This window comes from Mastomys coucha, unplaced genomic scaffold (genome assembly GCF_008632895.1).
Source record: "Mastomys coucha isolate ucsf_1 unplaced genomic scaffold, UCSF_Mcou_1 pScaffold7, whole genome shotgun sequence".
Taxonomy (NCBI): domain Eukaryota; kingdom Metazoa; phylum Chordata; class Mammalia; order Rodentia; family Muridae; genus Mastomys; species Mastomys coucha.
Window position 1 is genome coordinate 91,355,831 of NW_022196913.1, and position 26,424 is coordinate 91,382,254.

The window sequence follows — 26,424 nt, forward strand, 5'->3', positions numbered from 1 at the left end:
ATATTCTGGGGCCAGATTTCATAAACTGGGAAGTCAAGAATGGGCACAGACATTTCTAAGCCAGCACTGATGTGCCTTCACTCGCCTTTTCTCACCACATCCTGACTTCACATAGTACTTAGTATCCGGTCATTGTTTATACATTTATATACATGCATGCATACACACATACATAATATACATTTTGTCACACTTCTACAGAAGAACAAATTGAAATATATAATAAAAAACTTTGATGGATGTAATAAAACAAATCAAAACCTCCAAATGAAATTTGCGTTTTTCTCCATTCCAAGTATGTGAAGTTGGTGACTTATGCCTCTCCATAAAAATATGTAAATATAGAGTGTAGATGAGTAGTGGAGATGGGTAGGAGATACCACTAGAGTGAAAAGGGGGAAATGAGGGACAAGTGTGAGAAAGAGGCTCATTACCGCCACCAACCCTCACTATAGTAGCCCTGAGTGGTGGCTGCAGCACACCTGGATGCATTTTTAAAACCTTTTGAGAAATGCTAGTCTAATAAATTCTTTGCCAGCCAGCAATTCATAAGCTCCAGGCAGTAGTTGAAACCAAAGGGGGTAATAGCCACAGCTGTCAGGCTCCAGATGCTCTGGGGCCCAACCCTGCCACTTTGTCCCAGCATTCATATGGAGGAATGCTGTGAACTGGGCACATCACCGCCATCCACTCTGGCCAACTTCCAACAGTACAGCTGCATCTGGCCTGGAAGATGGCTGTTCTTGGGTGCTGGGCTGCAGCCCAGCTGTGAGTGTTGGGCTCCACCCAAGCATATTCAACCAAACCTCATGTGTCTGACTCCCCCAGAATCTCATGGAAATGTTAGGATTCTCAAAACGTCAGTTCTTTCTGGATCTTTTGTATCCAACAGAAAAAAAATGGAATCAGACCCACATAGATGAAAAGTCATGTCATTTATTAATAATTTCTCCTTTTATTCTTCTATAAATCTGAAGGAAAAAGTCTTTGGTGACACTCTATAAAACAATCTATCATGGATGGCAAAAACGCAGACATAAAGTTACACAGGTCAGTGAAGTAAATCAAGATCTATGGCTTTGAAATTTCTTGCACTCTCTCACACACTTTAGGACTCAATTGCACCTGAATCATTAATACTCTGTAACAAATGGGGAAAACACTCCAGAAAAGACCTGTGTTGACACCACAAAAACATTGACCATGTATTAGAAAAAGGATCCCAAATGTACATTGTATACAAAATAAGATTTACTATTTTATGTTACAATTTGCCACCTAAAATAGTTCCAGTTCTCCATGTCTTTTTTTGTTTTTCTAACCCTCAGCATATCCTATACATTTTTCTCTTAGCATAAATATACAGTTCATTTCATGGTAATCAGGTCATCTGTGTGGCCCTAATTTTAGTAATAATTACAACTAAGATGAGAGGAATGTGCTCCTGTAGAACAGAATGCTATTGCAGAAATCAAATGACCTTTGAGGCCTGAAAGGCAAATCATTACAAAACTAGTGTGCCTGGAAGGTCAGCTTGACTTGATTTTAAACAAGGGTGAGACTCTGCCTCCCAAGTCTCTTGTCCATGCTGTTGATCTAGAACATATTGGCACTCTAGGAGAGTGACAACTCTAGCCTCCCCTAAGTACAAAGAAACAATATTCTTTGATTTTTGGAAAGGATAAAGAGGAGACATGGCTTCCAGCCAGAAATCACCTTCACTTTCAAAACCCACAGGTTCCATATCCAGAGCTCCTGGATATTACTACTGAATTAATGGGGTAAAACCGTCTTAGGATGCCTCATCCCAGTTCACCCTTTCGAAGGAAACAAGGAGTCTAGGAATCATTTCATCTCCATGTGATAGTTTAGTGAGTGAGATGTGTTGAATGCAGTTCAATATTCACATTTTGTTCACTGAGAATTTAATCCAAGCCAATTTTGTTCTCATCAAACTTGCAGGCAACAGCAAAAGGTCTTTCTGCTTACAGCTAGTCAGCAATGGCGGACACATTTTAAAGACCCTTGTCCATAGTTGTCAGGATCCAGGTAAGTGAATTTACCAACTGTAGCCCTGATGTACAGGCTGTATGCTGGTGATGGGAACTAGAAGAAAGCAGGAACATTATTATCTCATAGTTCATAGCAAGAGCTGATACCCTCCAAACTGGAGCTTGATTCAGAGACCTCCTAGTAAGATATGATATTTTCAGTTGGAGGAAGCTTGTCTTGACATTTGCATTTATAATCCAGTCTTGTCCAGTATGAATCTCACTCAGCTTCTACCCCAATGAAGTTCCCAGCCTTCTCTCCATCTTTCAAACAAGTTTGATTAGAATTTCATTAGCAATCAAGTATCCTCTTTTTTTAAAATCTTTTTTATTTTAAATAGTCAGTAGGTCTTCTCACATCGCTCACCTCACCCGTGATTAAATTAAAGTTCAGCAACCTTTATGAAAGGCCACTAGCATTCCTTCAAGTCACCAGGAATTTGAGAGCCACCAAAAATAAAGGCTAACATAGCCTACTGTAATGAAAAGCAAAAATCATTTTCAAAAGGGACACTGAAGGACTCCATGGGGATTGAGCCTTCTTTGAGCACCATGTGGAACAAGAAGTTAAAGTGTAATGCACATTCAACTCCAGACATGAGATGTCTCTTTCTTCTGAGGCACCATCTCTGAAAACATTTGCTCATATGTCTTGTATGCCCACCTAGCTATGCTGTATTTAGCAACATGATTATTGCATGGATTTTTTTCTCTAGTCTCAACTTCAGATTGTTTTTTTGCCATTGTCAATAAAAGTGATGGTATGTTGAATATATAATGTACAGGTAAACCTTGATGGTTATTTAAATCTTTTCATATCAATACATAGCCAGCTTTTAAAACACTCATTTTGAAGAACACATATAGGGCTGAAATAAATGTGTGAAAATCCTAAGTGGCTGAGTCCCCTAAGGAGTTTCTTCATGTGATTCATTAGATGGTTTGTAGTATGCACTCTACCCTTGGCAGCTTACCAACTCAACACATGTTGGCCCTGCTTATCATTAAAGCCGGCCGAGAGATAACTTCTGACATCCTACAGCACTGGCTATGATTTGTCAACTTATTGCAATGCAATCGACAACTCACTCCTAAGAGAATTAAAATTACATCTTGCTGTTGGGCCTCGCTGATTTGCTTAGCATTGTTCAATTCCCAGCTGCATCTTCCAAATGAGCAAAGAACACGCTAGCTGGCATCCCGGAGAGAATTACTCCAGAGAATGACAAAATGCAACCGTGGAGATTTAAAGGAGATGAGAAGTGTGTCAGTTCTTGTTCTCATTTGTAATTACAGCACATGTGACTTGTGGGGACTGTGTGCCCTGCAGTTCCCGGAATCCACTCATGGGACTGGCTAGTACAATTGCAGACTCTGCTTTGCAAGCTAAGGTGACAATTTACGATTTTGATTAGCTTGTGGTGGTTTAACAAAACTTTGCATTCATGTTTGTAAAGAAGAAAGATACATTATACTACCATTCTGGTAAGTTCCCCACTTTAAATGCAAATATGTAAATGGAATGAACTGTTCTCCCTTTATCATGCTAAGAATTACAGTTAATATAAAACCTTTCAGGGAATTTTACTGATGGATGCAAACGTAAGCCCTGTGAACCTAAGAATTCTACTGGGAGAAATGCTTAGCGATATACCACATCTACCTAAGGAATGTCCTATATTTGAAAGCAGGGTCATACTGGATGAGAGTGATGCATAGAGAGATGTTCATGGATCACAAAGCTGCAGAAAAGCCCTCTTTGAGTGGACTTGATAGCCAATGCGCCACTCACAACATGGCAGCTGTATATGTGGACTCTGGTCCCTGCTCTGCTGCTGGGCAGGCAATGGAGTCATCTCTTAAGGCCTCAGCAAACTACTACATTCATTGCTTGTTTACAGCACCCACTCTAGGGCACTAGGCAGGTTCCTTTGTCTTCCGATGTCTATACAGACACATGTATGAAAGGTATGAGAGTTCTTAGAAAAAAAAAAAAACTCACATCATTGTGGATTATTCTATAGTACCTAACAATCTTTCTGTAACTCAGGATATAACTCAGTAATAATAATCTTTGTATAACTCACCCTCTTTTGGCTCCTTCAAGTAGAAGCAGACATTTAACATCAGAAGCCTCCATATTTCATAGTGGAGCTTAAAGATATGCTTCATGTACTTGTATATGTGTATTCTTAATATTTCAAAACCATTATAAACTTAAGACAGTATTTGCAACGATGGAAGCATTATTTTTAACAAGAAGTACAACTAAATTTTTCTACATATTTCAAAACCGAAAGAAGTCTTCACGTTTGTTTCTGATTAATTTGATTGTCTTTTCTTTTCTTTTTTTCTGAGCAAAACAATATTTAACTCAAATTGGAATGAGTTCTGTGGCAAGGCATGCCCTCAGTTAGGTACTTCACAACTATCCATTTGTTAAATGGTGTGGATTTACACATAACCACTTCTTTCTCAACAGAGAAGCCTTTGCAACTTGAGTTTTTCACAAACATTCAACCGCTTGTCTTATAAATAATCTGGACTCATTTTTCTTTCCTTTGGCCTCTAACACATAGGGTGCGCCCATCAGATATATGGGTCGGTGGCTGAGCCTATATAGGCCAACCACTAGGAAGTCTTGGATTTCAGTTGTGGGCTGTCCGTCACTAACATGCTGGGAGTTGTTTGGTTCTTTGCTCACCATTTCTTAAATCTACTAGTGTTTGCTCGGTCTAACTCCCCCCACCCATTCCCATGTAAAAAGATTACCATGTTTATATTAAAGTTTTGAGTTAGAACTCCATCTCTGGAGCCAACATTTTCTCTTATACAGCAACAGTTCAGAGACCAAGGGGATTGATCCAAACATCTAAACTGGAACATGAACTTGTTTTAGGGTATGCCCAGTTCTTTGCTGACACTACGTCAAATAACTCATTGTGTTTCCCGTGATGTCTGTTTTCTGTCACTGCAGGAAATCCTGGGTGACCCCTGGCAGTCCTGTCTATAGGGAGGGGAGCAGCAGCTTGGAAATATTCACAACCAACACAATTTTGATTAAAGAAAGAACTCTGGTTTTTAATAGTTTTTGATCATTAAAAAAGTTTAAACCTGCATAGCAATCATTTCAAAAATAATTATTTAATGTTCCATAATTAAACTGTACACAACCTAGTCGTGGGACACAGAAGCCAGTGAGGTGAATGGAGCAGTCTGGCGCAGCCCCAGGAGCCAGGATTCCAGCCGAGTTTTGTCACTGTGTTCATCTAAGCTGTTTATTTTTTTTCCTTTTCCTTTTTTTTTGTCTTTTTTGATTTTTTTTTTCATTTTTTTGATACTTGGCACAGTCTGGCTCCACCCATGGGCATGAGCGGATCTGCACTGGGAGGAGAGAGCAGCTGGACTCCAGTCTTGCTTCCCTTCCCCCACTCAGTGGGCTTCCTCAAAGTCGTTCAATGTCTCTGTATTTCTTCCTCAGGATTGAGACTTGGTCTTTAAAGAGTACCGGGTCAAGCCTCATCTGGGAGTGGATCAGCGGCATGTAGCCAAACCAGCTGGCAAATGTATTCATGCAGCTCTGTCGCTGGGCAAAATGGTCAGGGTCAGCCCAGCGGGATGCTCGGGAAGTCTGGGGGAGAAGGAGACAAATAAGGAAGACGGTGAGAGAAAGCAGTAGGAAGGAGGCACCGCAAGCCGGATCTGGTAAAGGCCAGCAGCGGACTATGCTGCTGAGCTGCCAAGCCTGTCCCTCTGCAAAGCTGGTGGAGGCGAAGCTCAAGGATGCTCACTTACCTTTGCCTGCAGTCGAGATGTGGCAATGACCAAACACACCTAACCTTTTGAAGCTTTCTGAGCTGATATGATTGAGCCGTGGGCCAATGGGCTCTCAACAGTCACTAAACAGAACATGCTTTTTTATATTTGGGACCAAAGCTATGACTCACCATGGACTCTTTGCTTCAAAGATAGTTTTCTAAATCCTTATGTGACATGTCTTTAAGCATAGATTTATTTTTAATTATGTGCGTGAGACTACACATTTTGTATATCTGCGCATGGGCGTCCTTGGAGGCCACATGAAGGCATGGCATGCCTTGGAGTCGGAATCAAAGGAAGTTCAAAGTCACCTGACATGTATGCTGGGACCTGACCTCCAGTCCTCTGCCAGAGAGGCAGGCATTCCTAACAGCTGAGGCATTTCTCCAGCCTTCTAAGTCCCTGGTATTTAACATGGTTGATGTGTGGAGACATGGGCTGTCAGTGGTCCCACTGTGGACTTGGACTTCATGTGTCTAACTTTCCACCTTTATCAAGTTCCTATGGAATGGTTTGTTTAAAAAGAGGCACAAGTGAAATCCTTACACTTCACTCACAGCTAGAGTTAAACTGCACATAAAACCCACACTCCCTTATAGACTTCTTCTACTGAGATGACTGAGACACAAAAGGGACTCAGATCCAGTGACACAGTGCCTGTGTCTACAAGATTGACTCTACAGTAAAATCTAAATATTCTGCTTGTAACCTAGCAATTGTCTTTTCAATACCACTAAATTCCCACAGTTGTTTTAAGTATTAGACGGCCCCAGGTTATCAAAGTTAAAAAAGAAAAAAAAAGGCTACCATCTTTTTAGTTATATAGCCCCTAAAGCTGTCAAATATATTTAGACCACATAAATGATGGGTACTGACTTGATGACATCCAGTGGGGACTGGGGAAGGAACAAACTAAGTTCTATTTAAGGGACAGGCTACTGTGAGTTTGAGTGCGTATATAGCTAACCCTAACTGTTCTTGTGTGTTGTTTGTTTGTTTCTCTTGTTGCTGGTTTGCTGGAAAGGAGGATTACAAGAGCAGGGATGGGGCACTCACACTCTACACACAAGTATTATAAACACGGGTAAATAAGCAACTGTTTACTATGTGTGTGTTTTAGTGTGGGCTAGAAACATACTTTCACGAAAAGTACACTTTAGAGTGAGACTCACGCAGAGTCACTTTAAAATCACAAGTATCAACACGCTTGAAAATAACGTGATAAATACAAATGTCAAGTTAGCACTGAGCAGCGGAATAACAAAACACTACTTGTGAAGTGTTTTCAGTAAGCACACTGGAGCCTCGCACCAGCCAGGTGGAGGAGCTCCGAAGTCACAGCAGGGTCAAGGAAGTACAGGAGTCTCTGAAGGCCAGAAGGAGGCAGAAGGAAGGCTCTGCTCTCTAGCATCTGTACTTGGAGAAATCACCTTTGCAAGTCACAGAAAGGCAAAGACTTGAGAGAGCTGGCTGAGTTCCTAGCAGAGTAGACAACCTCAAAGGCAGTGGGGTCAAGACCTCTTTGTGGTCAAATGAGCTTTTCACAGGGGTCACCTAAGACCATCGGAAAACATAGATAAATAGCTGTGACTTATACTATCATAAATGTCATTCATAACAGTAGCAGAATGACATGAAATGGCAACAAGATACATTTTCTGGCCGGGGGGGGGGTCACCACAACACAAGGTACTATATTAAGGGGTCATAGCTTTAGGAAGGTGGAGAGCCACTGCTCTGTGGTTGACAGGAATTTGCAGGCATTTCTGATCTGTCCCCTCACTCCAAAGGGCTGGACTCAAGGCCAGGCAAATGTGCACATATGTAAATAGCAAAACTATCAAGAACTTTAGCTCATTCTTGATTGATTCCAACCCAACCAACAAATACTAAACAACAACAACAACAACAGCAACAACAACAAAACTTTTTTCAATCTAATAAAAGCATAAGTTTAAATATAATATCCTTTTGTTCAATGGACACAAAGACTTAATGAAATCATGAGTATGATGGGAAGAATGACTCAAGTATACTATACTACCTGGGCACAGGAAGATAAATCTAACATTCAGTGTAGAGTTGTCTGTTAAGTATGTGAATTACTGAAGATGCTCACTTAGCAGAAGTAGGCAAATATACGAAAAGGTCACTGATGTGTGACTAGCAGTCCTCCCTGGATGACTGCACATCCTCAAGAGAGTCTGAAGTTTCTCCCTAGCAAAGACTAGTAACAGAATGCTGTGACTCTGTGAGCTTGGATTCAACAAAACATATGGGTACACAGTCGGCAATACACACTGCCTGGATTTGAAGTAGTTTGGTCTTAATGATTGGAAAATTATTACCAATGCTTCTGCCCGTTACTTCAATAGTTAAGGGAGGGCAGAACTTTCCGAGTACACAGGTGTTTCTCCATAACCAGTACTCTCATACTGTCTGAATCTGTGTGGGACCAGTAGGCTGTGAAGGATACCATATGACTGAAAATTCTCTTAATGATGCATGGCCAAGGATGGAACTCAAGTCTTCAGCCTTGGTAGGATTATCTTTATCTGCTGAGTCATGTCATGCACTTCCACCTCCTTTCATTCATCTGCTGAGTCATCTCATGCACTTCTTCCTCCTTCCATTCATCCACTGAGTCATCTCACTGCACCTCCACCTCCTTTCATTCATCGTTTATTTATTTGTTTGGTTATTTTGAGGCAAGGTCTCACTTAGTAGCTCAGATTGGTTTCACACCCAGTACTTGTCAAGAATGACTTCTGATATTCTTGTCCCCACTCCCAAGTGCTGGGATTCTAAGCATGTCCTACCAGGGTACGCTGTTGGGGATTAAACTCAACTTCCTTATGCTCAGCAGACACTCTACCAATTGAGTGATGTCTCCAGCCCTCATTTATTACATGTGGATTCACTCTGCCAGTGAGGAATCAAAGTGAACATCAGCTTGCAGATGAACCTGACACACGGAATTGGTGTGTTACAGAAGAGCAGCGGGTCAAGAGACTAGTGCTCCACTCTCACTTCTGTCTCTAACTTATGGGGGTACTTGAAGCAATAAGTTAGTATTTCTAGACCCAGTTTTCCTCCCTATAAACACAGGAAGTTGAATAATATTTCTGTGACAGTATCTTTATCATGAAAATATATAACCCAAGAGGATATGTGGCTTTACTTTAACAATTATATCAACTTCATGAAAAAGATTTTACCACTTCATTTTAAAGATGAGTCAAGAGAATCTGAGAAAGTCACTGGCTTGCCCATAGCTTATAAATGCTGGTTCTGGAACTGAAAACTGATAGTGTGACCTCTAGTACTTCACTATGATATTTGCTCAATAGAGAAACAACAGCCAGAACACTGTGTTAAGAAAGGATTCCTTGCTACTCGTGGGCATCTACAGGAAACTGATATAAATTCATTGTAGGAATTTCACTCTGGGGTGGACTGAATTGTTACGTCTTCCCTGAAAATACTGATGTCTGATCCGGACATGAGGATCTGTAAGTGGGGCACCTGGAAATGATTAGCTCATGGAGGTAGAATCCTCAGGAATAGGGTGTACCAGAGAGGTTTGCACCAAGCAGGCACATGGCAAATTGAATAAGTTAAGAAGTGATTCCTCATTGGGTATTACAACTGCTGACACCTCGACTTTAGAATCCCCAGGTTTCAGAAGTATGAGAAATAAATGTTTGTAACGTAAGCCCTAAGTCTATGTTGTTTTGTTAGACTAGCCCAAAGGGTTTTAAGACAAACTCTAAGAATGTGTCACTGTCATGTCATGTTATGGGTTATCTAAGAGCTTTATAGTCTTAATTATCCATGTGCCAATCATTCCTTCCTTCAGGGCTTTCAGATGTGGCTTATTTTTGTGTTTCCTTATAACACTGCTAGATAAAGCAGAGGAAAACATATTCGTGTAGCCTTGGGAAGAAAGTTCTTGATTCTTACCTGTCCCATCATTGTCTCCTTATACTGTTTCTTCTGGGTCACTTTGATTGGAGGCAATTTTGTCACAGCAGACACCAGGAAATTCATGAGAATGTCCTCACAGTTGGCCAGTTGGTCTACCATGTTCTTCAGGCTGGCTGGCAGGTAATGAGAATACAGGTAGTGATAATATCTGTAAATAACAAAGGAAATTCTTTTAGCAGGGCAAAATTACATAATGACAGGTAGACTTTAAACAGAGGCATTCCCTGGATCCCTGAGCATGCCACCAAATGCATTAACAATGACAGCTATCACTTTTATGGCATTCGCTATAGGCCAAATCATATTCTCAAGTCTTTAACAAGAAATGCCTCATCTAACCCATCTAAGAAATCTATGAAGCAGATGTTATTATATTATTATCCTTATTTTACAGATGAGGAACTGAGTGAGGCACAGAGATCTCCAGGGATGCAGATATTAGTTGCCCATCACAATTTGGTATCAGGCTGGTCAGTTAGAAAGAGAAACTGAATTCTAAGATGTTGTGATGATGCAATTTTGAATTACCATGGAAACACACTGCTGAGTGTGTTTCTATGAGGATATTTCCAGAAAGGTTGAAAACAGTAAGGAAGACCTGCCCTGAATGTGGACAATACCATGGGGCTGGGGTCAAGGCTGAGTACAAAGAGGAAAGTGGGTTGAGCACCAGCACTCACCCTCTCTGCTTCCTAAGTAAGATGCACTGTGAGTGGCTGCCTCTCATGTTTCTACAGCCGTGCCTTCCCCACCGTGATGGACTGTATTCTCAAACTGGGAGCCAAGACAAACTTCCTTGTTAAGTTGCTTTTGTCTGGTATTTTGTCACAATAATGAAAAAAGTGACCAATACATATGGCAAGAGAATTTACTTACAAATTAGTCAAATTACTTGAAAGAATTAGATTCATTTGTGTGGAGGAAGCAGGAGAAGGAGAAGCTTTGAGATCAAGATTTCCTCAGCCAAATGTTCACACCTGGGCATTTTCAGACTTAGCCCTGAAATGATAAGACTCTCCACTCTCTATGCTAAAAGTCTAAGGTGAGATTGTTACATTTTCCTCATTAGGATAAAATACTAAGGATTTTCATTAATGATCCTGTGGGACTGTGGAAATGTGAACACTCTGCATTTACTTATCTGGCAATTTTACCTCAGTCTGCTGTTTTTAAAGACTGCCCATTTTATATCTCTGCCTATGATTTTTCTCAGAAAAGCCTCTTAGGTGTCATAACATGCCCAGGGCAAACTCTGCATGTAGAAATCATTACTCATTTGTAGATTTCCCTCTGTTGATGGCACTCCATTCTTCTGGACCTCAAGCCAGTCAGAAAACTTGGTAGTCATTAAATTCTGATTAAGTCACCATGCTGAATCAGCTTCAAAGTATCGCTGCTGGGAGGTCACTACTTATACCACTGTTCACTCCCTGGCCCCAGTCTAATCTCCATCTCCATATGGCTCAGTACTTCCTAATAGTTCTTCCTGCCTTTGTCATCTTCCTTATTGAGTGTTCTCATCATGACATCCAGAGTGGTTACAGGGAACACAACCCTGAAGTCTGCTCTGCTCAGGCCATACACTGACTTATCCATTAGAGAAAACACATCAATGTCTCCTATCTCTGAGCTCCCAGGCCTCTTGGACCTTCTCATCCACTGCACCACAGTCACTAATCCAAATCTTCTTTTCCATCTTTCTCCATTGTTTTTCTCTGGGTGTTTCTTCTTGCTAGTCCCAATGCTATCTATAATAGCCTCAGCTACTTTTCTCTTGCTTTGAAGTTTCTGCTCACTTCCCATCTGTATAACAGACCATCCTGACCACTCTCCAACCTGCCTCATTTCTGTACCTCATGCAACTTGACTCTGTCAGTGTCTTCTTGCTGCCCCTGGTTTCCCTATAGCATTTATACGTCTCGGTTTACTAGCATATGAGCCCTGCATTGTCAGAGGGGTTTTCTGTTTTACTCAATGGTGCACCCAAACCACCTAGAACAGTTACTGGGATTCTTAGGTATCTCCTTTTAATATTCAGCTACCCAACCTAGCTCTAAGTGTATCTCTATCCTTTGACTTAACTGGAAACACTACTTTGTCTTAATTTCTAAAAATACAATAAGCCAAGAAGATTCATAGCACATATTTGCTATCTCAGCAAAAATCAAACAGGAATACTGACTAATTTTCATTAATGTTGTAAAGTGGATTTGGCCTAAAGTTTCTATTAATGCAGTTGTCAGAAATGACTATGATGCATTTCAAAGAGAAACCTCCGCTCCTCACTTGTGGTAGATAGCAGCTCCTGTCAACACCATGGAGTAGTCATTCGTCCACTTGGATGTATATCCCCACCGCTCCTTCGAGTTATCCCAGAAATGACTGCGAGCAGGATATCCCACAATCCTCTCTGGGAAGCTCTGCCACACAGTGAAGGCAAAATCCACCTACAAGGCAAAGTACAAGCCAAACAAGCAATCAAGACTAGGAACAAATGTCAACAAAACATCACCTCCCCCTGCTAATTCATAAATCGGAATCCCACGACTGTTTCGAAACATTAATTCCCATATTCATCAGCAAATTAAACTGACTGCTTGACATTTTGCCCTGCAATTATGCACATTTTAAATATTTTGTAGGAAGGAAACTTAAGATTAATATAGGAGAGAGAAAGGGGTGGAAGGGAGGGAGGGAAGGGAGAGAGAGAGAGAGAGATCAATTAATCCTGACTCGCCCTTTAGAACCCAGTCTGTTCAAGCTAAAAAAAAAAAAAAAAAAAAAACAGAAAAGCAGTTGCTTCCTTCTTCCCAACCTCAAAGGCACACGTGACCACTGATTCACAGGAAGCATAGAAGCATCTGTTTTGTAAACGAGAACAGATTTCCTGTGTGCATCCAGGGACTGAAATACGGCAGGCATCATAACTAGCATATATCAAAGCCCAAGTGACTCAAATTAAAGCATGTTCTTTAGGGAAAGTTTTTGTAAAGAGCACAACTTTTTACAGAAACATAGAGAAGACATCACAAAGAAAATACACCAGCCATGTCAGGTCTAAAGACACAGGATGCTAGGTAAAGCTAGGAAGGCAGCCACTGTGAAGTCACTGAGAAAAAGTGGGGACAAAGGCCCAAAGTAAAACAAAACAAAACACGATTATTTTAAAGAGAAGGTTTATAGGAAGCCAAAATGGATAATTCTGAACCTACTCTAAGGTAGCACATAGAGCTACCAAGTTATCTCTTTTTTAATCTATACACTACCTTCAGATCATCTGATGAACAGTAAATAAAAATAAACAAAAAATGTGAAAGTAAATGATACATTTATGATCATATAATGATTCTGATATAAAGGTTTAGAGGATCTTAGATATTGTAATAACCTCATAGTAACCCTGTGAGATAGACAGATACTTTTATATTTATCAGTTAATAAAAGGGAAAGCTAAGATAAATAGAGGATCAAGTAATTTATGTACACTAGTAAGTGGCAGGGCTAAGATTTGAACCCTTTCATATCCAGTGTGTATGGTTCTGATACACACCTCTCTTAGGTTCTGTTGCTAGTATTGAAAGCAATTTATCTTAAACACATGTTATAATTCACCTTGCAACTCTGGCCCATTACTTCTCAGTAAGTAATGGCAAAAGGAATTCTCATTGTCTACAATTATTTCAAATTTACTGTGAAAATGGCTTGGGAACTGAATGCTAATGCTAAGACCTGGTCCTATCATCAAAGATAGTCAAAAAAATTCAGTAAATATTTAGAACAGCCAAAGGGTAAAAAATGGAAACTTTATGAACTAACAAATATGACCATATAGTGTTATACAGGGAGGGCCACCAAGTTATTGAAAAGACTACACAGGTGAGGTTCCCAGTACCCTGGTTGGATATTAGCTTGTTTAAAGGCTACTGGGATGGGCCCCTCCTTCACAACCAACCCCTTGAAAAACCAGGAACTGAAGCATAAACACTTAAATAATTGGTCAAAAGAAGGGAATTTTAAAAAGGGATTTGAATCTGATCTCCAACCATGGTTAAAGACAGGACATTCTGAACTGCACCAAAGATCAGCAAATTACTGTCTGTGCTGGCTGGTTTTGTGTATCAACTTGATACAAGCTAGAGTCGTTAAGGAGGAAGAAGCCTCAGTTGAGAAAATGCCTTCCTGAGATCCACTTGTAAGGTATTTTCTTAACTACTGATAAACGGGGGAGGGCCCAGTCCATAGTAGGTGGAGTCATCCCTGGGCTGGTGGTCCTACGATCTATAAGAAAGCAGGCTGAGCAAGCCATGGGAGTCAAGCCAGTAAGCAGCATCCCTCCATGGCCTCTGCATCAGCTCCTGCCTCCAGGTTCCTGCTCTGCTTGAGTTCCTGTCCTCACTTCTTTCTGAGATGACCAGCAATGTGGAAGTGTAAGCTGAATAAATAAATCCTTCCGTCCCCAACTTGCTTTTGGTCGTGTCTTATTCTGTCTTTGAAACCTAACTAAAACACCGTCTATTCTGAGGCTTTCCTGTAAAAGAACATGGACATACCCATTGCCCCTTTATAGAATTAATCCAAATGGATCTGTCAATCATGTGGACAGGAAAACATCCCCCAGGAAGTGGTCCCTTCCAGAAATCTTAAGGAGGAGACAGCATATGTAAGCATGAAGGTCAGTATGGGGGCAGAGAGCTGTGCACTCCACTATGAAAGGGTTTTCCTCTACCATGGTACACTTGGGCTGTTCCCACGCTCAGCCGTGAGAACGCTTCGTGTGTTTTAATTATATACTTCTCTTTACACTATTTTCTGTGTCTCATCTAAATTCTTTACATGGAGATAAAGGACTGGGAATAGAGAGGGAGCCAGAGAGGTCCTGGTAACACTAATAGAACATGGCTGAAACTCAAATGCCTGCAGTGTACTAAGTAAGAGAAAGAAGGCTAACACGGCCATGTAAGACACATTTCCACAAACATGTGATGTCCTGGTTGGGTAAGTCAGTGATGGGCAAGTTAAAGATGAAGGTTATCAAAGATGGGGAGGCACAATGTAAAACATATACAAAGACTCTTTAGTGAATGATAACAACGTTTTGGGAAAAGAGGTAAGTGACAGTAACTGTATACACCATGAATGAACTAAATCACTGAACTGCAAGGTTTAAACTGACTGATTTTGTAATTTGTAAATTGGTATTCACTTAAGTAAAATAATTTTAACAATGAAGTGAATAAGCCTAGCTTGATATTTCCCAAGCTTTTTGCCCAAGTTTCATATCACCCATTAAACTACTGAGATAACATTTCTCTTTAAATTGATACTTTTTTTTTTTAATTAGTCTCATCCTAGGTAAAAACATCAGGGAAATCCTAGGTTTCATTGATGACTATGTTGTTTTCAAAGAAACATTATAGCAATAAGATAACTGTTAAAATGAATATGCTACATACAGTATCTTTTTGGAAACATTGGCCCAGAACATTATTTTTTTTTTATTAAGTTTATTTATGTGAGTTAAGCAGGAAGATACACACTCGTGTCAGTGTACTTTATTTGTTTGGGTTGGGGTTTGGGGTGTAAGCCACGGCTTCTGTGGATGTCAGAGGATAACTTTTCACAGTCAGTTCTCTCTATACATCACTCAGGACCCAGGGATTAAATGAGTTGTGAAACCCAGAGGGTGGTGCCAGCAGTGGGGAGGCAAAGAGGCAGGCAGATTTCTGAGTTTGTGGCCAGCTAGGTCTACAGAGTGAGTTTCAGGACAGCCAGGGCTACACAGAGAATCTTTTGTAAATGAGATTTCAAGCGTTAGTGTAGGAAGCACGTTTACCTAATGAGCCATTCGACTTGCCTCACGAAAATTTTAAGATAAATTTTTATTTCCAAATTTTTCAGCCTTAGCTAGAAGCTACTGTCATTGTAAACAGCCAAATCCTCACACACTTATATGATGAAACACTAATTTGATGCCTGACATTCTGAGCGGTGCCAAAGATTGCACAATTACTATCTGGTGAGAGGCTTTCTAATAAAAAGAACAATGGTTAACATGTGTGCCAACTTGACCGCCACAGGAGTCAGGAAGGCAGATGGAAGATCAGTTCTGTGTGGGCCAGTGAAACTATGTCCACATGAGGCTAACATGTGAGGCCCCTCTTTGGTGGATGGCCACCTTTCAATCCACTGAGTTCACAAGAGAGCGAATATGGAAGAAGGCGTCCCTGCTGTTTCTTAACTATTTTAAAAGAATTGGTCTTGCCGTTGATGTGCAGAACTCAGAGAACGATTTTCAGGACTTGGTTCTTCCCTTCTACCTTAACAGGGCAGGCACTCTTGTTTCGGCCACACTAGGACCAGGTTAGCTGGTCTACAAACTTGGTGTTCATCCCACTGTCTCTGCCTGCCATCAAGGAGTAGTGAAAGTACAGATGTGTACCACCACATCTGGCTTGGTAATGTGGGTTCCATGGCAAGAGCTCTGACCCACATAGCCATCCCACCTGCTCTGTGTGTGTTCTTTTTCCCCTGCCATCATGCTTGCATATGGACTCCTCTTGCCTTTGGCCTGGGACTTACCATGGGCTATTTGCACTCTCAGGCTATCATTTTCCTATAAGGACCACAATACCAGCTTTCCTGAGACACCAGCTTACATGTGGAAAGTGTAGATTTGCAGACCCTGTGACTCCCATGACCTCATGAACTAATCCCTCATAATAAACTCTTATTGGTTCTTGTTCTCTGGAAACATTGCCATCAGAAGAGAAGAAAGGCTTAATATGACTCGTTCACACAAACCATACCTGCCAGGAACTGGGAGGGAAGGAGAGTGGTAGACTATGCATCAGGAAATCTTACTGGGGAGATTTAAGACAGAAGGGGACAGAGAGAGAGCCTTACCAGACACACCTGAGACTAGATCAGGATAACCTATGACATCCCCCATACTCAAAACCAAGAGTGCCAATTGATGGGATAGTATATTGTGGAGCCTCTTGTCAAAGAATCCAGCCAACTGTCAGCACTCTTTGGGGTGTCCCACTATTCTTTGATAAAGAAGCAACTAGTATAGAACTCAATGGGGTGCTTGCATTGCATGAATTTCTCACTATCTCAGGGCCTTTTCAAGTCATTTCAAAGGAACTCAAAAGTAAATTTAGATAAAATGTGATTCTTCTGATAACATTGCTTTCATTCAGATCATTAACACATCAGAGAAAGCAAAGGTCAACATAAGCCCCCTTCTCTTAAAAATCAACATCTGTTTTCTTTTGAGGGTTTGTAGCAACTCGTATAAATGTAAATAACCATAAGCCACCTATATCTAATGCCCTTTAAAGAATGGTTCTAAAAAAAAATCTATTCCTGATGCTTCAGTGAGATGTTTATATAATCTAAGATCCCTTGAGCAGTGTGTGTGTGTGTGTGTGTGTGTGTGTGTGTGTGTGTGTGTGTGTGGTGTAAATCCAATGAAACCAACACCTATTCACCTAAAAAAAATAGAATAGAGAAATTCTGCCCATGACCATTTTAGGCAATACAATCACTTTACTGATCAGTAGGCAAAAGCAAGCCAGACTGCCAGCCTCTTAAATTTACATATCATTTTCAACCCACGTTGACTTCTAATTACTTCACATGCAACACATGTTCCTCCCAGCATGCACTGAATGGTTGGAACTGCTATCTTCTGACAGGAAATTCTCCAGTACAGAGATGCATCACAGTGGTGGAAAGCTATTTCACCATGGGGCATGGCAAAACAAAGCCTGGAGTGTGACCAATTGCCTTGTGCCCTGGGGATAACGTGAGATGAAGCATACTCGAGGCCATAAGAAGATGCCCTAGGTATGTGCAATGGATGTTCCACCATGGGGATGCACAACTTGTCCTGAGTTTGCCTTTGGAAAGGCACCGTCCACTCTTCTTTCCCTGGGATCCTTGAACATGAATGTAACAGCTAGCCTTGACCATTGACTTGACTGGACTCAGAGGTACCCAGGAAAAGCACGCTGCAAGATGTGTCAGTGCGAGTATTTCCAGAAAGGATTAACTAGGGGAGGGTAAGGATAGATGTGAGTGTGGAAGGTGAGACTCAATATGCTGGGATTTAGGATGAAGCAAAGGGAGGAGAAAGGGGAGCCATCTAGTTCAGATAGCCTTTATCCCTCTCTGATCCATGGCTGCCACACGCTCTCTGAGCTGCCACATCCTTCCTGCCATAATGGAGCAAAAGCTCTGCAACCCTGAGCTAAACCAATCTTCCTTCCTCTAAATTGTATGGTCCCAGTACTTCATCACACACACCCAGGGATGGCTCTTCCTGCTCTGCTTTGCATACTGTTCTGGAGCATGACTAGGTCAGGTCAATGGTAGCCATCAGCAAAATTAAAACAAAAACAGAAACCTGGGATCAAGGAGAAGGTCTCTTCGCTGTGCCCTTCCTTTCAGAACTATGTGGCCCACGGGTTCTGACACCAGCCTCATCTCCGTGAACATAGCTCTGGGAGGAGGGCCTCTTTGGCAGAGCTGCATCTCTGGGACTGGCTCTCCTTTTCCTTATTCTTCGAGGGATGCAGTAGGGAAGCTTTCAGCTCTTACCAGATGTTTTACCAGCCTTTCCAGGGTTCACCAACCCTACTCACACGCCTTAAGTAACTGAAAATCCTCTCATTTGGGCAATTTGACTTGAATTCCGTTTACTGCCAGGACTTTGATAGATACAAGCAAAGAAGTCTGTAACCCAAGTACCTGGCATAGAGACCAGAACAAAGGAATCGCTCAGCAAATACTTGGTGAATGAATGTGCTCTGGGGATGCCAGCTTCCCTTTGCAGCAAGCTGCAGAAACATACCAGCTGGAGTGTCTCAAGGCTCATTGTTCACTGCCTTCCCTTTGCCTGTTCATCACATCTTCAGCCCAACAGCATGTCCTCTTGCCAAGAGACATGTGACACAGAGGCTGTGTGGTCAGCCTTGCATTGGCACAGTGTTGATTCCCAGAACCCAGTCACTAAAAAGTATTTATAGAACTCGGGCTACATAGAAGCACTGAACCAGGTGAGCCCAGGACATTTTGTCCTGGGGTTATTTAGGATCTGTTCAATTACATCTGGTAGAAACTAAAAACATAGTTACAACTATGGAATCTCAAGGCGGAAAGGGAGTTAGCCAGCCTATGTCAACCATAAGTGTATCTACTAGAACTAAACTTGGGTCCGAAAGAGTGCATGCTGGCAAGTGCCAATTTCTAAAACAAAAGAAAAATGACTACAGGCTTAACAAACAAAATGAAAGGAAAAGCTAATTAGCAAAGTCTCTGTGCCTTTAAGTAGCTACCATTGATAATGTGATCCTGTAACTCTGTATTTTCATAGAGCTATCTTTGATCTCATCTATGGCCTAAAGCTTCAGCGATTAATACTCAATCCAGCTACAGAGTTGTCTATCTCTTCTCTCCTCTTTCTCTTTTTAACACATGTCTACTGGTATTCTTATTCTTGGTACAAATGCTTGAACATTCAAAATGGAAGAGGTCTCCATGTCAGTGTCCAAATGAAACTGCTTGCTTGCTTGTTTGTGTGTGCAAGCACACATGTATGTGCATAGTGTGTGTATGAGAGAGAGAGAGAGAGGTAGATAGAGGGAGAGAGAAAGGGAGGGAGAGAGGGAGGGAGAGAGACTGTGTGTGTATGAGCGTGTGCACGTGTGCATGATGGGAGCAGGGAGCACTTTAGATAAGTCAGAAAAATAGCTTTTAGAAGCCAGCAATGTGCCATAGCAGAGACTGCATCCCGGACACAAAACAGCACTGTAACTAAGGAAGGGTGGAATGCTTAGCTATAGACCAGGGAGTTTCAGGACATAGGTATTCCATCCCTGTGTTTCTACACACCTGACTACAGCTGTACTGCTTAAAAAACAAAAGGAGATGAAAGATGAGAGGGGGAGGGGAGGGGAACAGTCATAAAAGATGTCTTAATTAGAAGAGAAAACAAAAGAGAAAGGCACTTTGTCGGGGTGTCGGGGGAGGGGGTGGTGGCAAGGCGCTAACAGGAATTGGGTTAATTAAAACCACTTCAGGAATTTTTTGGAAATGTTTTCAACTTCTAGCAAGGCAAGGGGAAGAGCGATTCCCGCACCTCTCGGGCCTGACAGCCCCTCCCTGCTCCCGTGGCACCATTCTTACTTCCGTAGTTGAAAGCACAGTGTCCTCATCAAGGCTGAGCACAGCATCAGTGATGATGTTGTCGTAGGGCAGAAACCGGCTGCTCATAACCTGGGGAATGAGAGAAGTGAGATTAGGTGCATGGAGAAGCAACATTAGAGTCTTACTGTCAGGAAAATTCTGCCCTGCCACACCATCACGAAGACTGTTCCCTTACATGTCATCTGCCACAGTGAAAGTCTTCCACCGACCACCAGCAAAAATTAACCCAGGCAGCAATTACTGAGTACCTACAGGTACCACGCCAACCACAGCAAGGATGAGACCAAATGTGATTTATAGTCTGTCTTTAGGAACCCATAGTCTGTAGAGATAGGGAGCTAGATGGCTGGCTTTCACTCAGAATGAAGAGTGCCAGACTGGAGGGCAGCAGAGACAGCTGCCAGAAGAACACGTGAAGGCTTCATGGGAGCCACGAATTAGGCAGGCCCTGACTAGGTGGAATTGACCAGGCAGAACCCGAAATGGGGTCATAGAGACAAGAGTTCAGCGAGCACAAGGGACTCCCAAAGATAACCAGTCTCCTGAGAGCAGGAAAGAGCAGGGAAGAAGGCATACTCCATCCTGCTACACATCCTGGGAGGCCAGACCACCGCAGATGTCCAAGCACTTACAATATTGATTTTATTTCTATTTTAGCAAAGATCATAGATAGTGTGCGTGCAAGTATATTGTTGCTATGCTAGTGGGAGGAATTAAGGATGAAGATTACATCGATTTATCTGTTTAAGAATGAGCATGGGTGGTGCACAGTTAGGCAAGTTGGGAAGGTGCTACATGATGCATCTGGGCCATTCCATACCAGAGGGCACGGGGCTAAGAAGGTTGATGGGATAGATGGAGGTAGGGAAGCTCACCATGGAGAGACATAGCTTCCGCCTGTGAGGAACACACTACCCAACGACTAATTTAGGACTGTTCCCAGCCTTCCCTTCATGGCCTTCATCTTATTGTGTATTTATAACACACCCATCTCAGGGTTGAAGAGTGGGGGTGTGGAGACAGAAAGGTCATGAACCTTGCCTCAGCTGAACCTTGGATTTGTTCCCAGATGGTGCGGCTGGGTGGAATATGCCTCAGGTGTGGAATGAACCTAAAAGTACATGCACATACAGCTAAATGTGACAAGCTCATCCCCATTGTCTGGTGAAAGTTAGGCATGTGATTCCACACATAGAAACCTGAGAGGCATGTCCCGCTTGGACTCACTTCGAAGGCTCAAATAATGGGTAGCAGAGCAGCTGAACCCTGAGAGGAGGTTAAAGGAGACACCTAGCAGGCTAGGGAGGTTTTAACAGCCACAAAGAACCCCATGCTCTGCTTACACGGAGAAGCCAAGACTGTCTCCTCATCTCAAATCCAAGATGCGTGCCTGTGAGCTACAGAAGGGTCTTCCAGCCTTAAGAATGGGAAACACTGGGGCTGGAGAGATGGCTCAGAGGTTAAGAGTACTGACTGCTCTTCCAGAGGTCCTGAGTTCAATTCACAGCAACCACATGGTGGCTCCCAACCATCTATAATGAGATTGCCCGTCCTCTTCTGGTGTGCATGAAGACAGAGATTGGGTACTCAAATAAAATTAAAACAAACAAACAAACAAACTTGGAAACACTACACTAACCCACCTGAGAGCTTAGGCAATAGAATTGTAGTATACATGACTGCTGAGACTACTCCCGCACATCTGTCAAGTGGGTCAGGGTTTTTATTTTTGTTTTTCTTTTTTTTTTAAATCTTTTCAGTCTTTCAAAATAAAACACAAAGTGATCAGCAACCCCATATCTACAGCACTCAGAAATCTCCGCCTGAAGCGATTCTCCTGCTGCTGTTTACACGTCCGTGGAGTACCGCAGAAACCATTAGCTAGCAGCTTAGCAATGCCCTGACCTTTCCCGTGTTCAGCCTACAGGGGAAAACTGGGAAGGCAAGACCTATAAATTCAAAACAGAACTTTGCAGCTGAAACAGCACACATCTGAAATCCTGGCTAGATATGAAGATTGTGGGATGGAGAAGGCTGCTCTCCACCCTGGGGTCAGTCACTGGCTTCACAGGGAAGTCAGTCAGTCAGTCAGTCAGTCAGTCAGTCTGTCTGTCTGTCTTCTTTCGTTCCTTATCTTCCTTCGTTATCTTCCTTCTCCTCCTCCCTCTCTCTTTCTCCCTCCCTCCCTCTTCTTGAGCCTACAGTTTATGACCCCATTGGTTTAGAAATAAGAGATTTTCTTTCAAGTCCTTGACCCAATTACTTTCCTAAATGAACTAACACAAGGGGAAGGAATAAACCCACAAGGTCAATATTGCACGAATGGGCTTCATCCTGATTGTTCACAAAACTGGTTAACCATGTGAGCAGCCAATTCTTTTACAACTTATAAACATGATAATGAAATGGCCAATACTCATCTAGTACAGAGGAAAAAAAAATACATGGAACTAATTACACACACATTGCACAAAAAGTTTGGGGGATTCTATGATATCTGTGCCTACAATTCCTAGCACACATGGTATCATTGATTCTTTCAGCCACCATAAACTGGTTATCATGATTACTTCTGCTTACTGGAGGGTATATGAGGGCAGAGGTTAAGATACACCCCTTAGATCATATAAAAACTAAGCCGGACTCTAGAGCCTGTAACACAAATCACAACAGGACAATCCCTCTCAGAATACCAGTAGACATTTGTTGAAGTGTTAGTGTGTGTTAAGTAGGTACAAAGCCAAGTCCTTGATACACAATATTTCACTGAATCGTCAAAGTGGGGCTATGTTTTAATCCCTTGGGTCTGGAGCAAGGCTGAGATGGGAACACTTCCACAGAATGTACCACCCGAGGCATTGAGAGTCACGACAAGGCACATGAGCCACACAGCCCACTGGAATTAGTGGCCAAAGTAGAGGTGAAAACTGAACAAACAGTTATAGAAATGGGGCACAGTTATAGAAATGGATGGGAGAGTGTGGCTGGCACCTTGTCAAGGTACGATCCCAGGAAGGGCACTAGCCTCCACAGTAACTTCTCACTGGAAGCAGAGTGAATTAGAGCATGAAACTGTAGTGCAATCTGAAGACATCAGAATGGCCCCAGTCAGGCACCTGAGTCCCTGTCCACATATCCTGATATACACAGTCCAAAGAGATATGGGAGATGTGGTCGTTCATGAGGGCAAAACACTAAAGAATTCCAAAACTCAGAGTTACTGGTATACATCAGTGCCGTGTTCAGGTTTCCAAATGTTAAAAATGGAATGTAGCTATATTTCCAACACATTATTTTCTCGAGGAGGTGTACATAAAAACGCTGGAGGCAGGAGACATTTGTGTCAGTCCCTTTTGTGAAACTATGCATATGGTGACATGTATTCATAAGAGAAAAATTCAAGCCAGGAGACTTATAACAGTTCTCACAGTTAACTTTCTTATCAAATGCTAGTCAAGCAGGATTAATACCCATTCTGATTGACAACAGAGCTATGGATGCTCTAAGTACAATGGTCATATTTTCCAGCGTGTTGCAAGTCTATTATACAGAACCCAACACACAATGGGAAATGAGTATATAATGACATGCTCTGCTTGTCTTGATGAGGAAGCCATTGCAATTCTCACTGCGTTATGTTGAACATATGGATTTGCCACTTTTCTAAGGTCCAAGATGGTTTCAAATGGTTTGACCCAACAAAAAGATTATTTTGCTATTCTGGCTTAGGTACTGTACCTAGTATAAAGTAGTCTCTTTGGGACTGGCAAAAGAAGTCTCTCAGATGACACTGCTTCTCCAATGTCACTTTTACTTAGAAGGGACTAATTCACAATTGAGAAAGAACATACCATGTAGCAGCTAGGGGAGTGAACTGGGTCCCGGCTGTTAATAGTGGGTGAAATTTTAAGACCACAGCAGAATGAAGGGGGTTGAAAGACAGGTGGGGATGTTGAGAGGTGGAGAGTTGAGACTGCTGGTCAAGGCCAAAGTCAAATGGCCATTCGGATCATTATAACCAGCAGCCACAGAAGAAAGTCCAGAGAAGAGACTGGAAGGCTGTCGAGGGCTGGACACATGGCTTTAGATGCTAGTTTAAAACATCAAAAAATATAGTCCCTGAAAGTCAGATTATTGAGCTCTAAGCAAAGTGGACTGGGTAATGAAAAGTAATGAGTTGGTGAGGCTGAGCTGGTCTTTGGATGGAAGCTTCAAGGCAAAATAAGGAGAAATATCTTCTTAAAGATAAGGAACCTTTTCCGAAGGGCACAGTGTATTAGCTAAACAAACTGCACATGCAGCATCAGCATCAGCAGCTGCCACTGCCACCTTTCATTCTTGTCATTTATGGAAACACTGCTGTTGCCAGGCCTTGAGTTCATTTCACCTTTACAGTTACCCTAGGAAGTATGTGGTATGAGTTTCCTTTTATGAATGAGGAAATAGCATCCAAGAATGTAAAGTTATAAAGCTACCAGATTGTTTGCAGTGAAACTCTGCAAGTTTTACTGATTCCAAAGTCCATGGCTGTCAAAGCTAAAGGTATTCAGGGGTAAGTACAGTGTTAGATACAACCCTGACCCAAGAGCACTTAAGGGATCTTCTAGAGCCAGATCCATGGTGATCTGTGAAGTAAGTTTCCAGAGTAGCCTCGCATTAGCCCCTCTTACCTTGCTTTCTCCTTCAATGACGATGACAGGCACGGCAGTGGCAGGCCAGCGGTGTTTGGCTGGTAGAGGCTTGTCACAATTCCATAGAACTATGATCTGAAAGGCACAGGGATCATTAGATGGCTGTATTGGGTACTTCTACTGGCCTCCTTCTAAAAGAGGTATAGAAATGAGCTGGTAAAACAAAATTTCAAAGTGAGTCCACACTAACTTTAGAACTTTTGTTCTTCAACAACCAGAGAGGGAATGGTAGAAATCTAAAAGACTACTTTCAGAGACTAGGAGAGAGTAGTATCCCCAAGGGCTGAGGAGATGGCTCAGCAAGTAAAGAGCTTGAAGTTGATCTCCAGAACTCATAAAAATGCCAGATGGGTATGTCTACCAAAAATCCTAGCCCCTAGGGGGTAGAGAACCCTTGAGGCAAGCTTGCTTACTAGGCCAGCTGAGTCAACGAGCAAACTCTGGGTGGAAGAAACTCTACTTTAACATATATGAAAGAAAACAACTGAGAAAGAAATCAATGTCATCCAATGGATTCTATATGTACACGCACATTTGTGCATATGCGCATGCACATATACATAAACCCTCATATATATGCAAATACAAAGATAAACACACACTCACACACTCACTCACAAATAAAAAGTAGTAACTTCAAGTTTGCAGGAACTTAATCAAGTGTTTTCTAACTTCTGATATCTTATGACAATGAGTGTAATAGCAACTGTGATCAAGTTAAATAAAAAATGTATACTAAACATCTGAACATCTGCTATGAACTCACACCACACCAGGCAATGTGGGCGACATAAAAGAATTTGAGACAGAAGCACGATGAGTTCCTGCTTTGGATTCCCTTGAACAGTTGCTGGTTTTTATGTGACTTTAAAATTTCCATTAAAGGCGATGAATTTAAAAACGAACACTTCACTATGATTTGAGCCTTTTCTCATTTGTAAACCCTCTTATCTATACCCGTCACAAGTCAGTGTTAGGACTCTTGGGGTGATGCTGACTTGGGAAACCCTATTAGCACAGATATCATCCTCTGCTCTCTCCTGGCAGCCCTGAAGGAGAAGTTGACACGCCCCGACGTCGGCCAAGTCCATTACTGTTACTGGAACGAGCTTAGTGTTCTGTGTCCTGCCTGGGGCCATTTTGGTTTACTTTATCATGTTGATGTTTATGAATGAAATAAGGGGCTAGGGAGGTGGCTCAGTGAATAACATGTTTGCCCTGCCAACACAAGGACCTAAGATCTATCTCAAGCATCGGAGTGAAAGGCCAAGTATGGGAGTGCGTGTTTGTAATCCCAGTGCTGGGTGGGGCACCAGAAACCGGTAGATCCCTGGAGCTTACTGGCCAGGCAGCCTGGCCTTGTCAATGAGTTCTGAGGCAGTGGGAGATCCTGTCTCAAAAAATAGGTAGACAGTACCTAAGGAATGATAACCTAGGTTCACCTCTGGCTTAAACACACATGTGAAAACATCTACATGTGTATCTGTACATACACATATTGCTCACCCTCCCAAAGCATGCATACATATCCATACACAACAAGAAAAAAAAAAAAAGAAGCAATTTGTTCCATACATTTTTTTTTAACAGAGTGTATGTGTGTGTTTTGGGGTTGGGGGCGGGGTACAAATCTGACTTGTGCCAGCTTTCACCTTTGAGTCTCC

At 42.0% G+C, this 26,424-nt stretch overlaps 1 protein-coding gene across 1 annotated transcript in view; it reads right to left on the reverse strand.

The window, feature by feature from the left end:
* Positions 1-923: 923 nt before the first annotated feature.
* Ext1 (exostosin glycosyltransferase 1) overlaps positions 924-26,424 on the reverse strand; it is a 283,742-nt gene continuing 258,241 nt past the window's right edge. The window contains exons 7-11 of the mRNA XM_031359393.1: positions 24,740-24,835; positions 20,049-20,138; positions 12,144-12,304; positions 9,834-10,005; positions 924-5,682 (exon numbers count right to left, since the gene is read on the reverse strand). Of these exons, the coding sequence (XP_031215253.1) occupies positions 5,497-5,682; positions 9,834-10,005; positions 12,144-12,304; positions 20,049-20,138; positions 24,740-24,835 (705 nt within the window). The 3' untranslated portion in view covers positions 924-5,496. The remainder of the gene's footprint in view (positions 5,683-9,833; positions 10,006-12,143; positions 12,305-20,048; positions 20,139-24,739; positions 24,836-26,424) is intronic.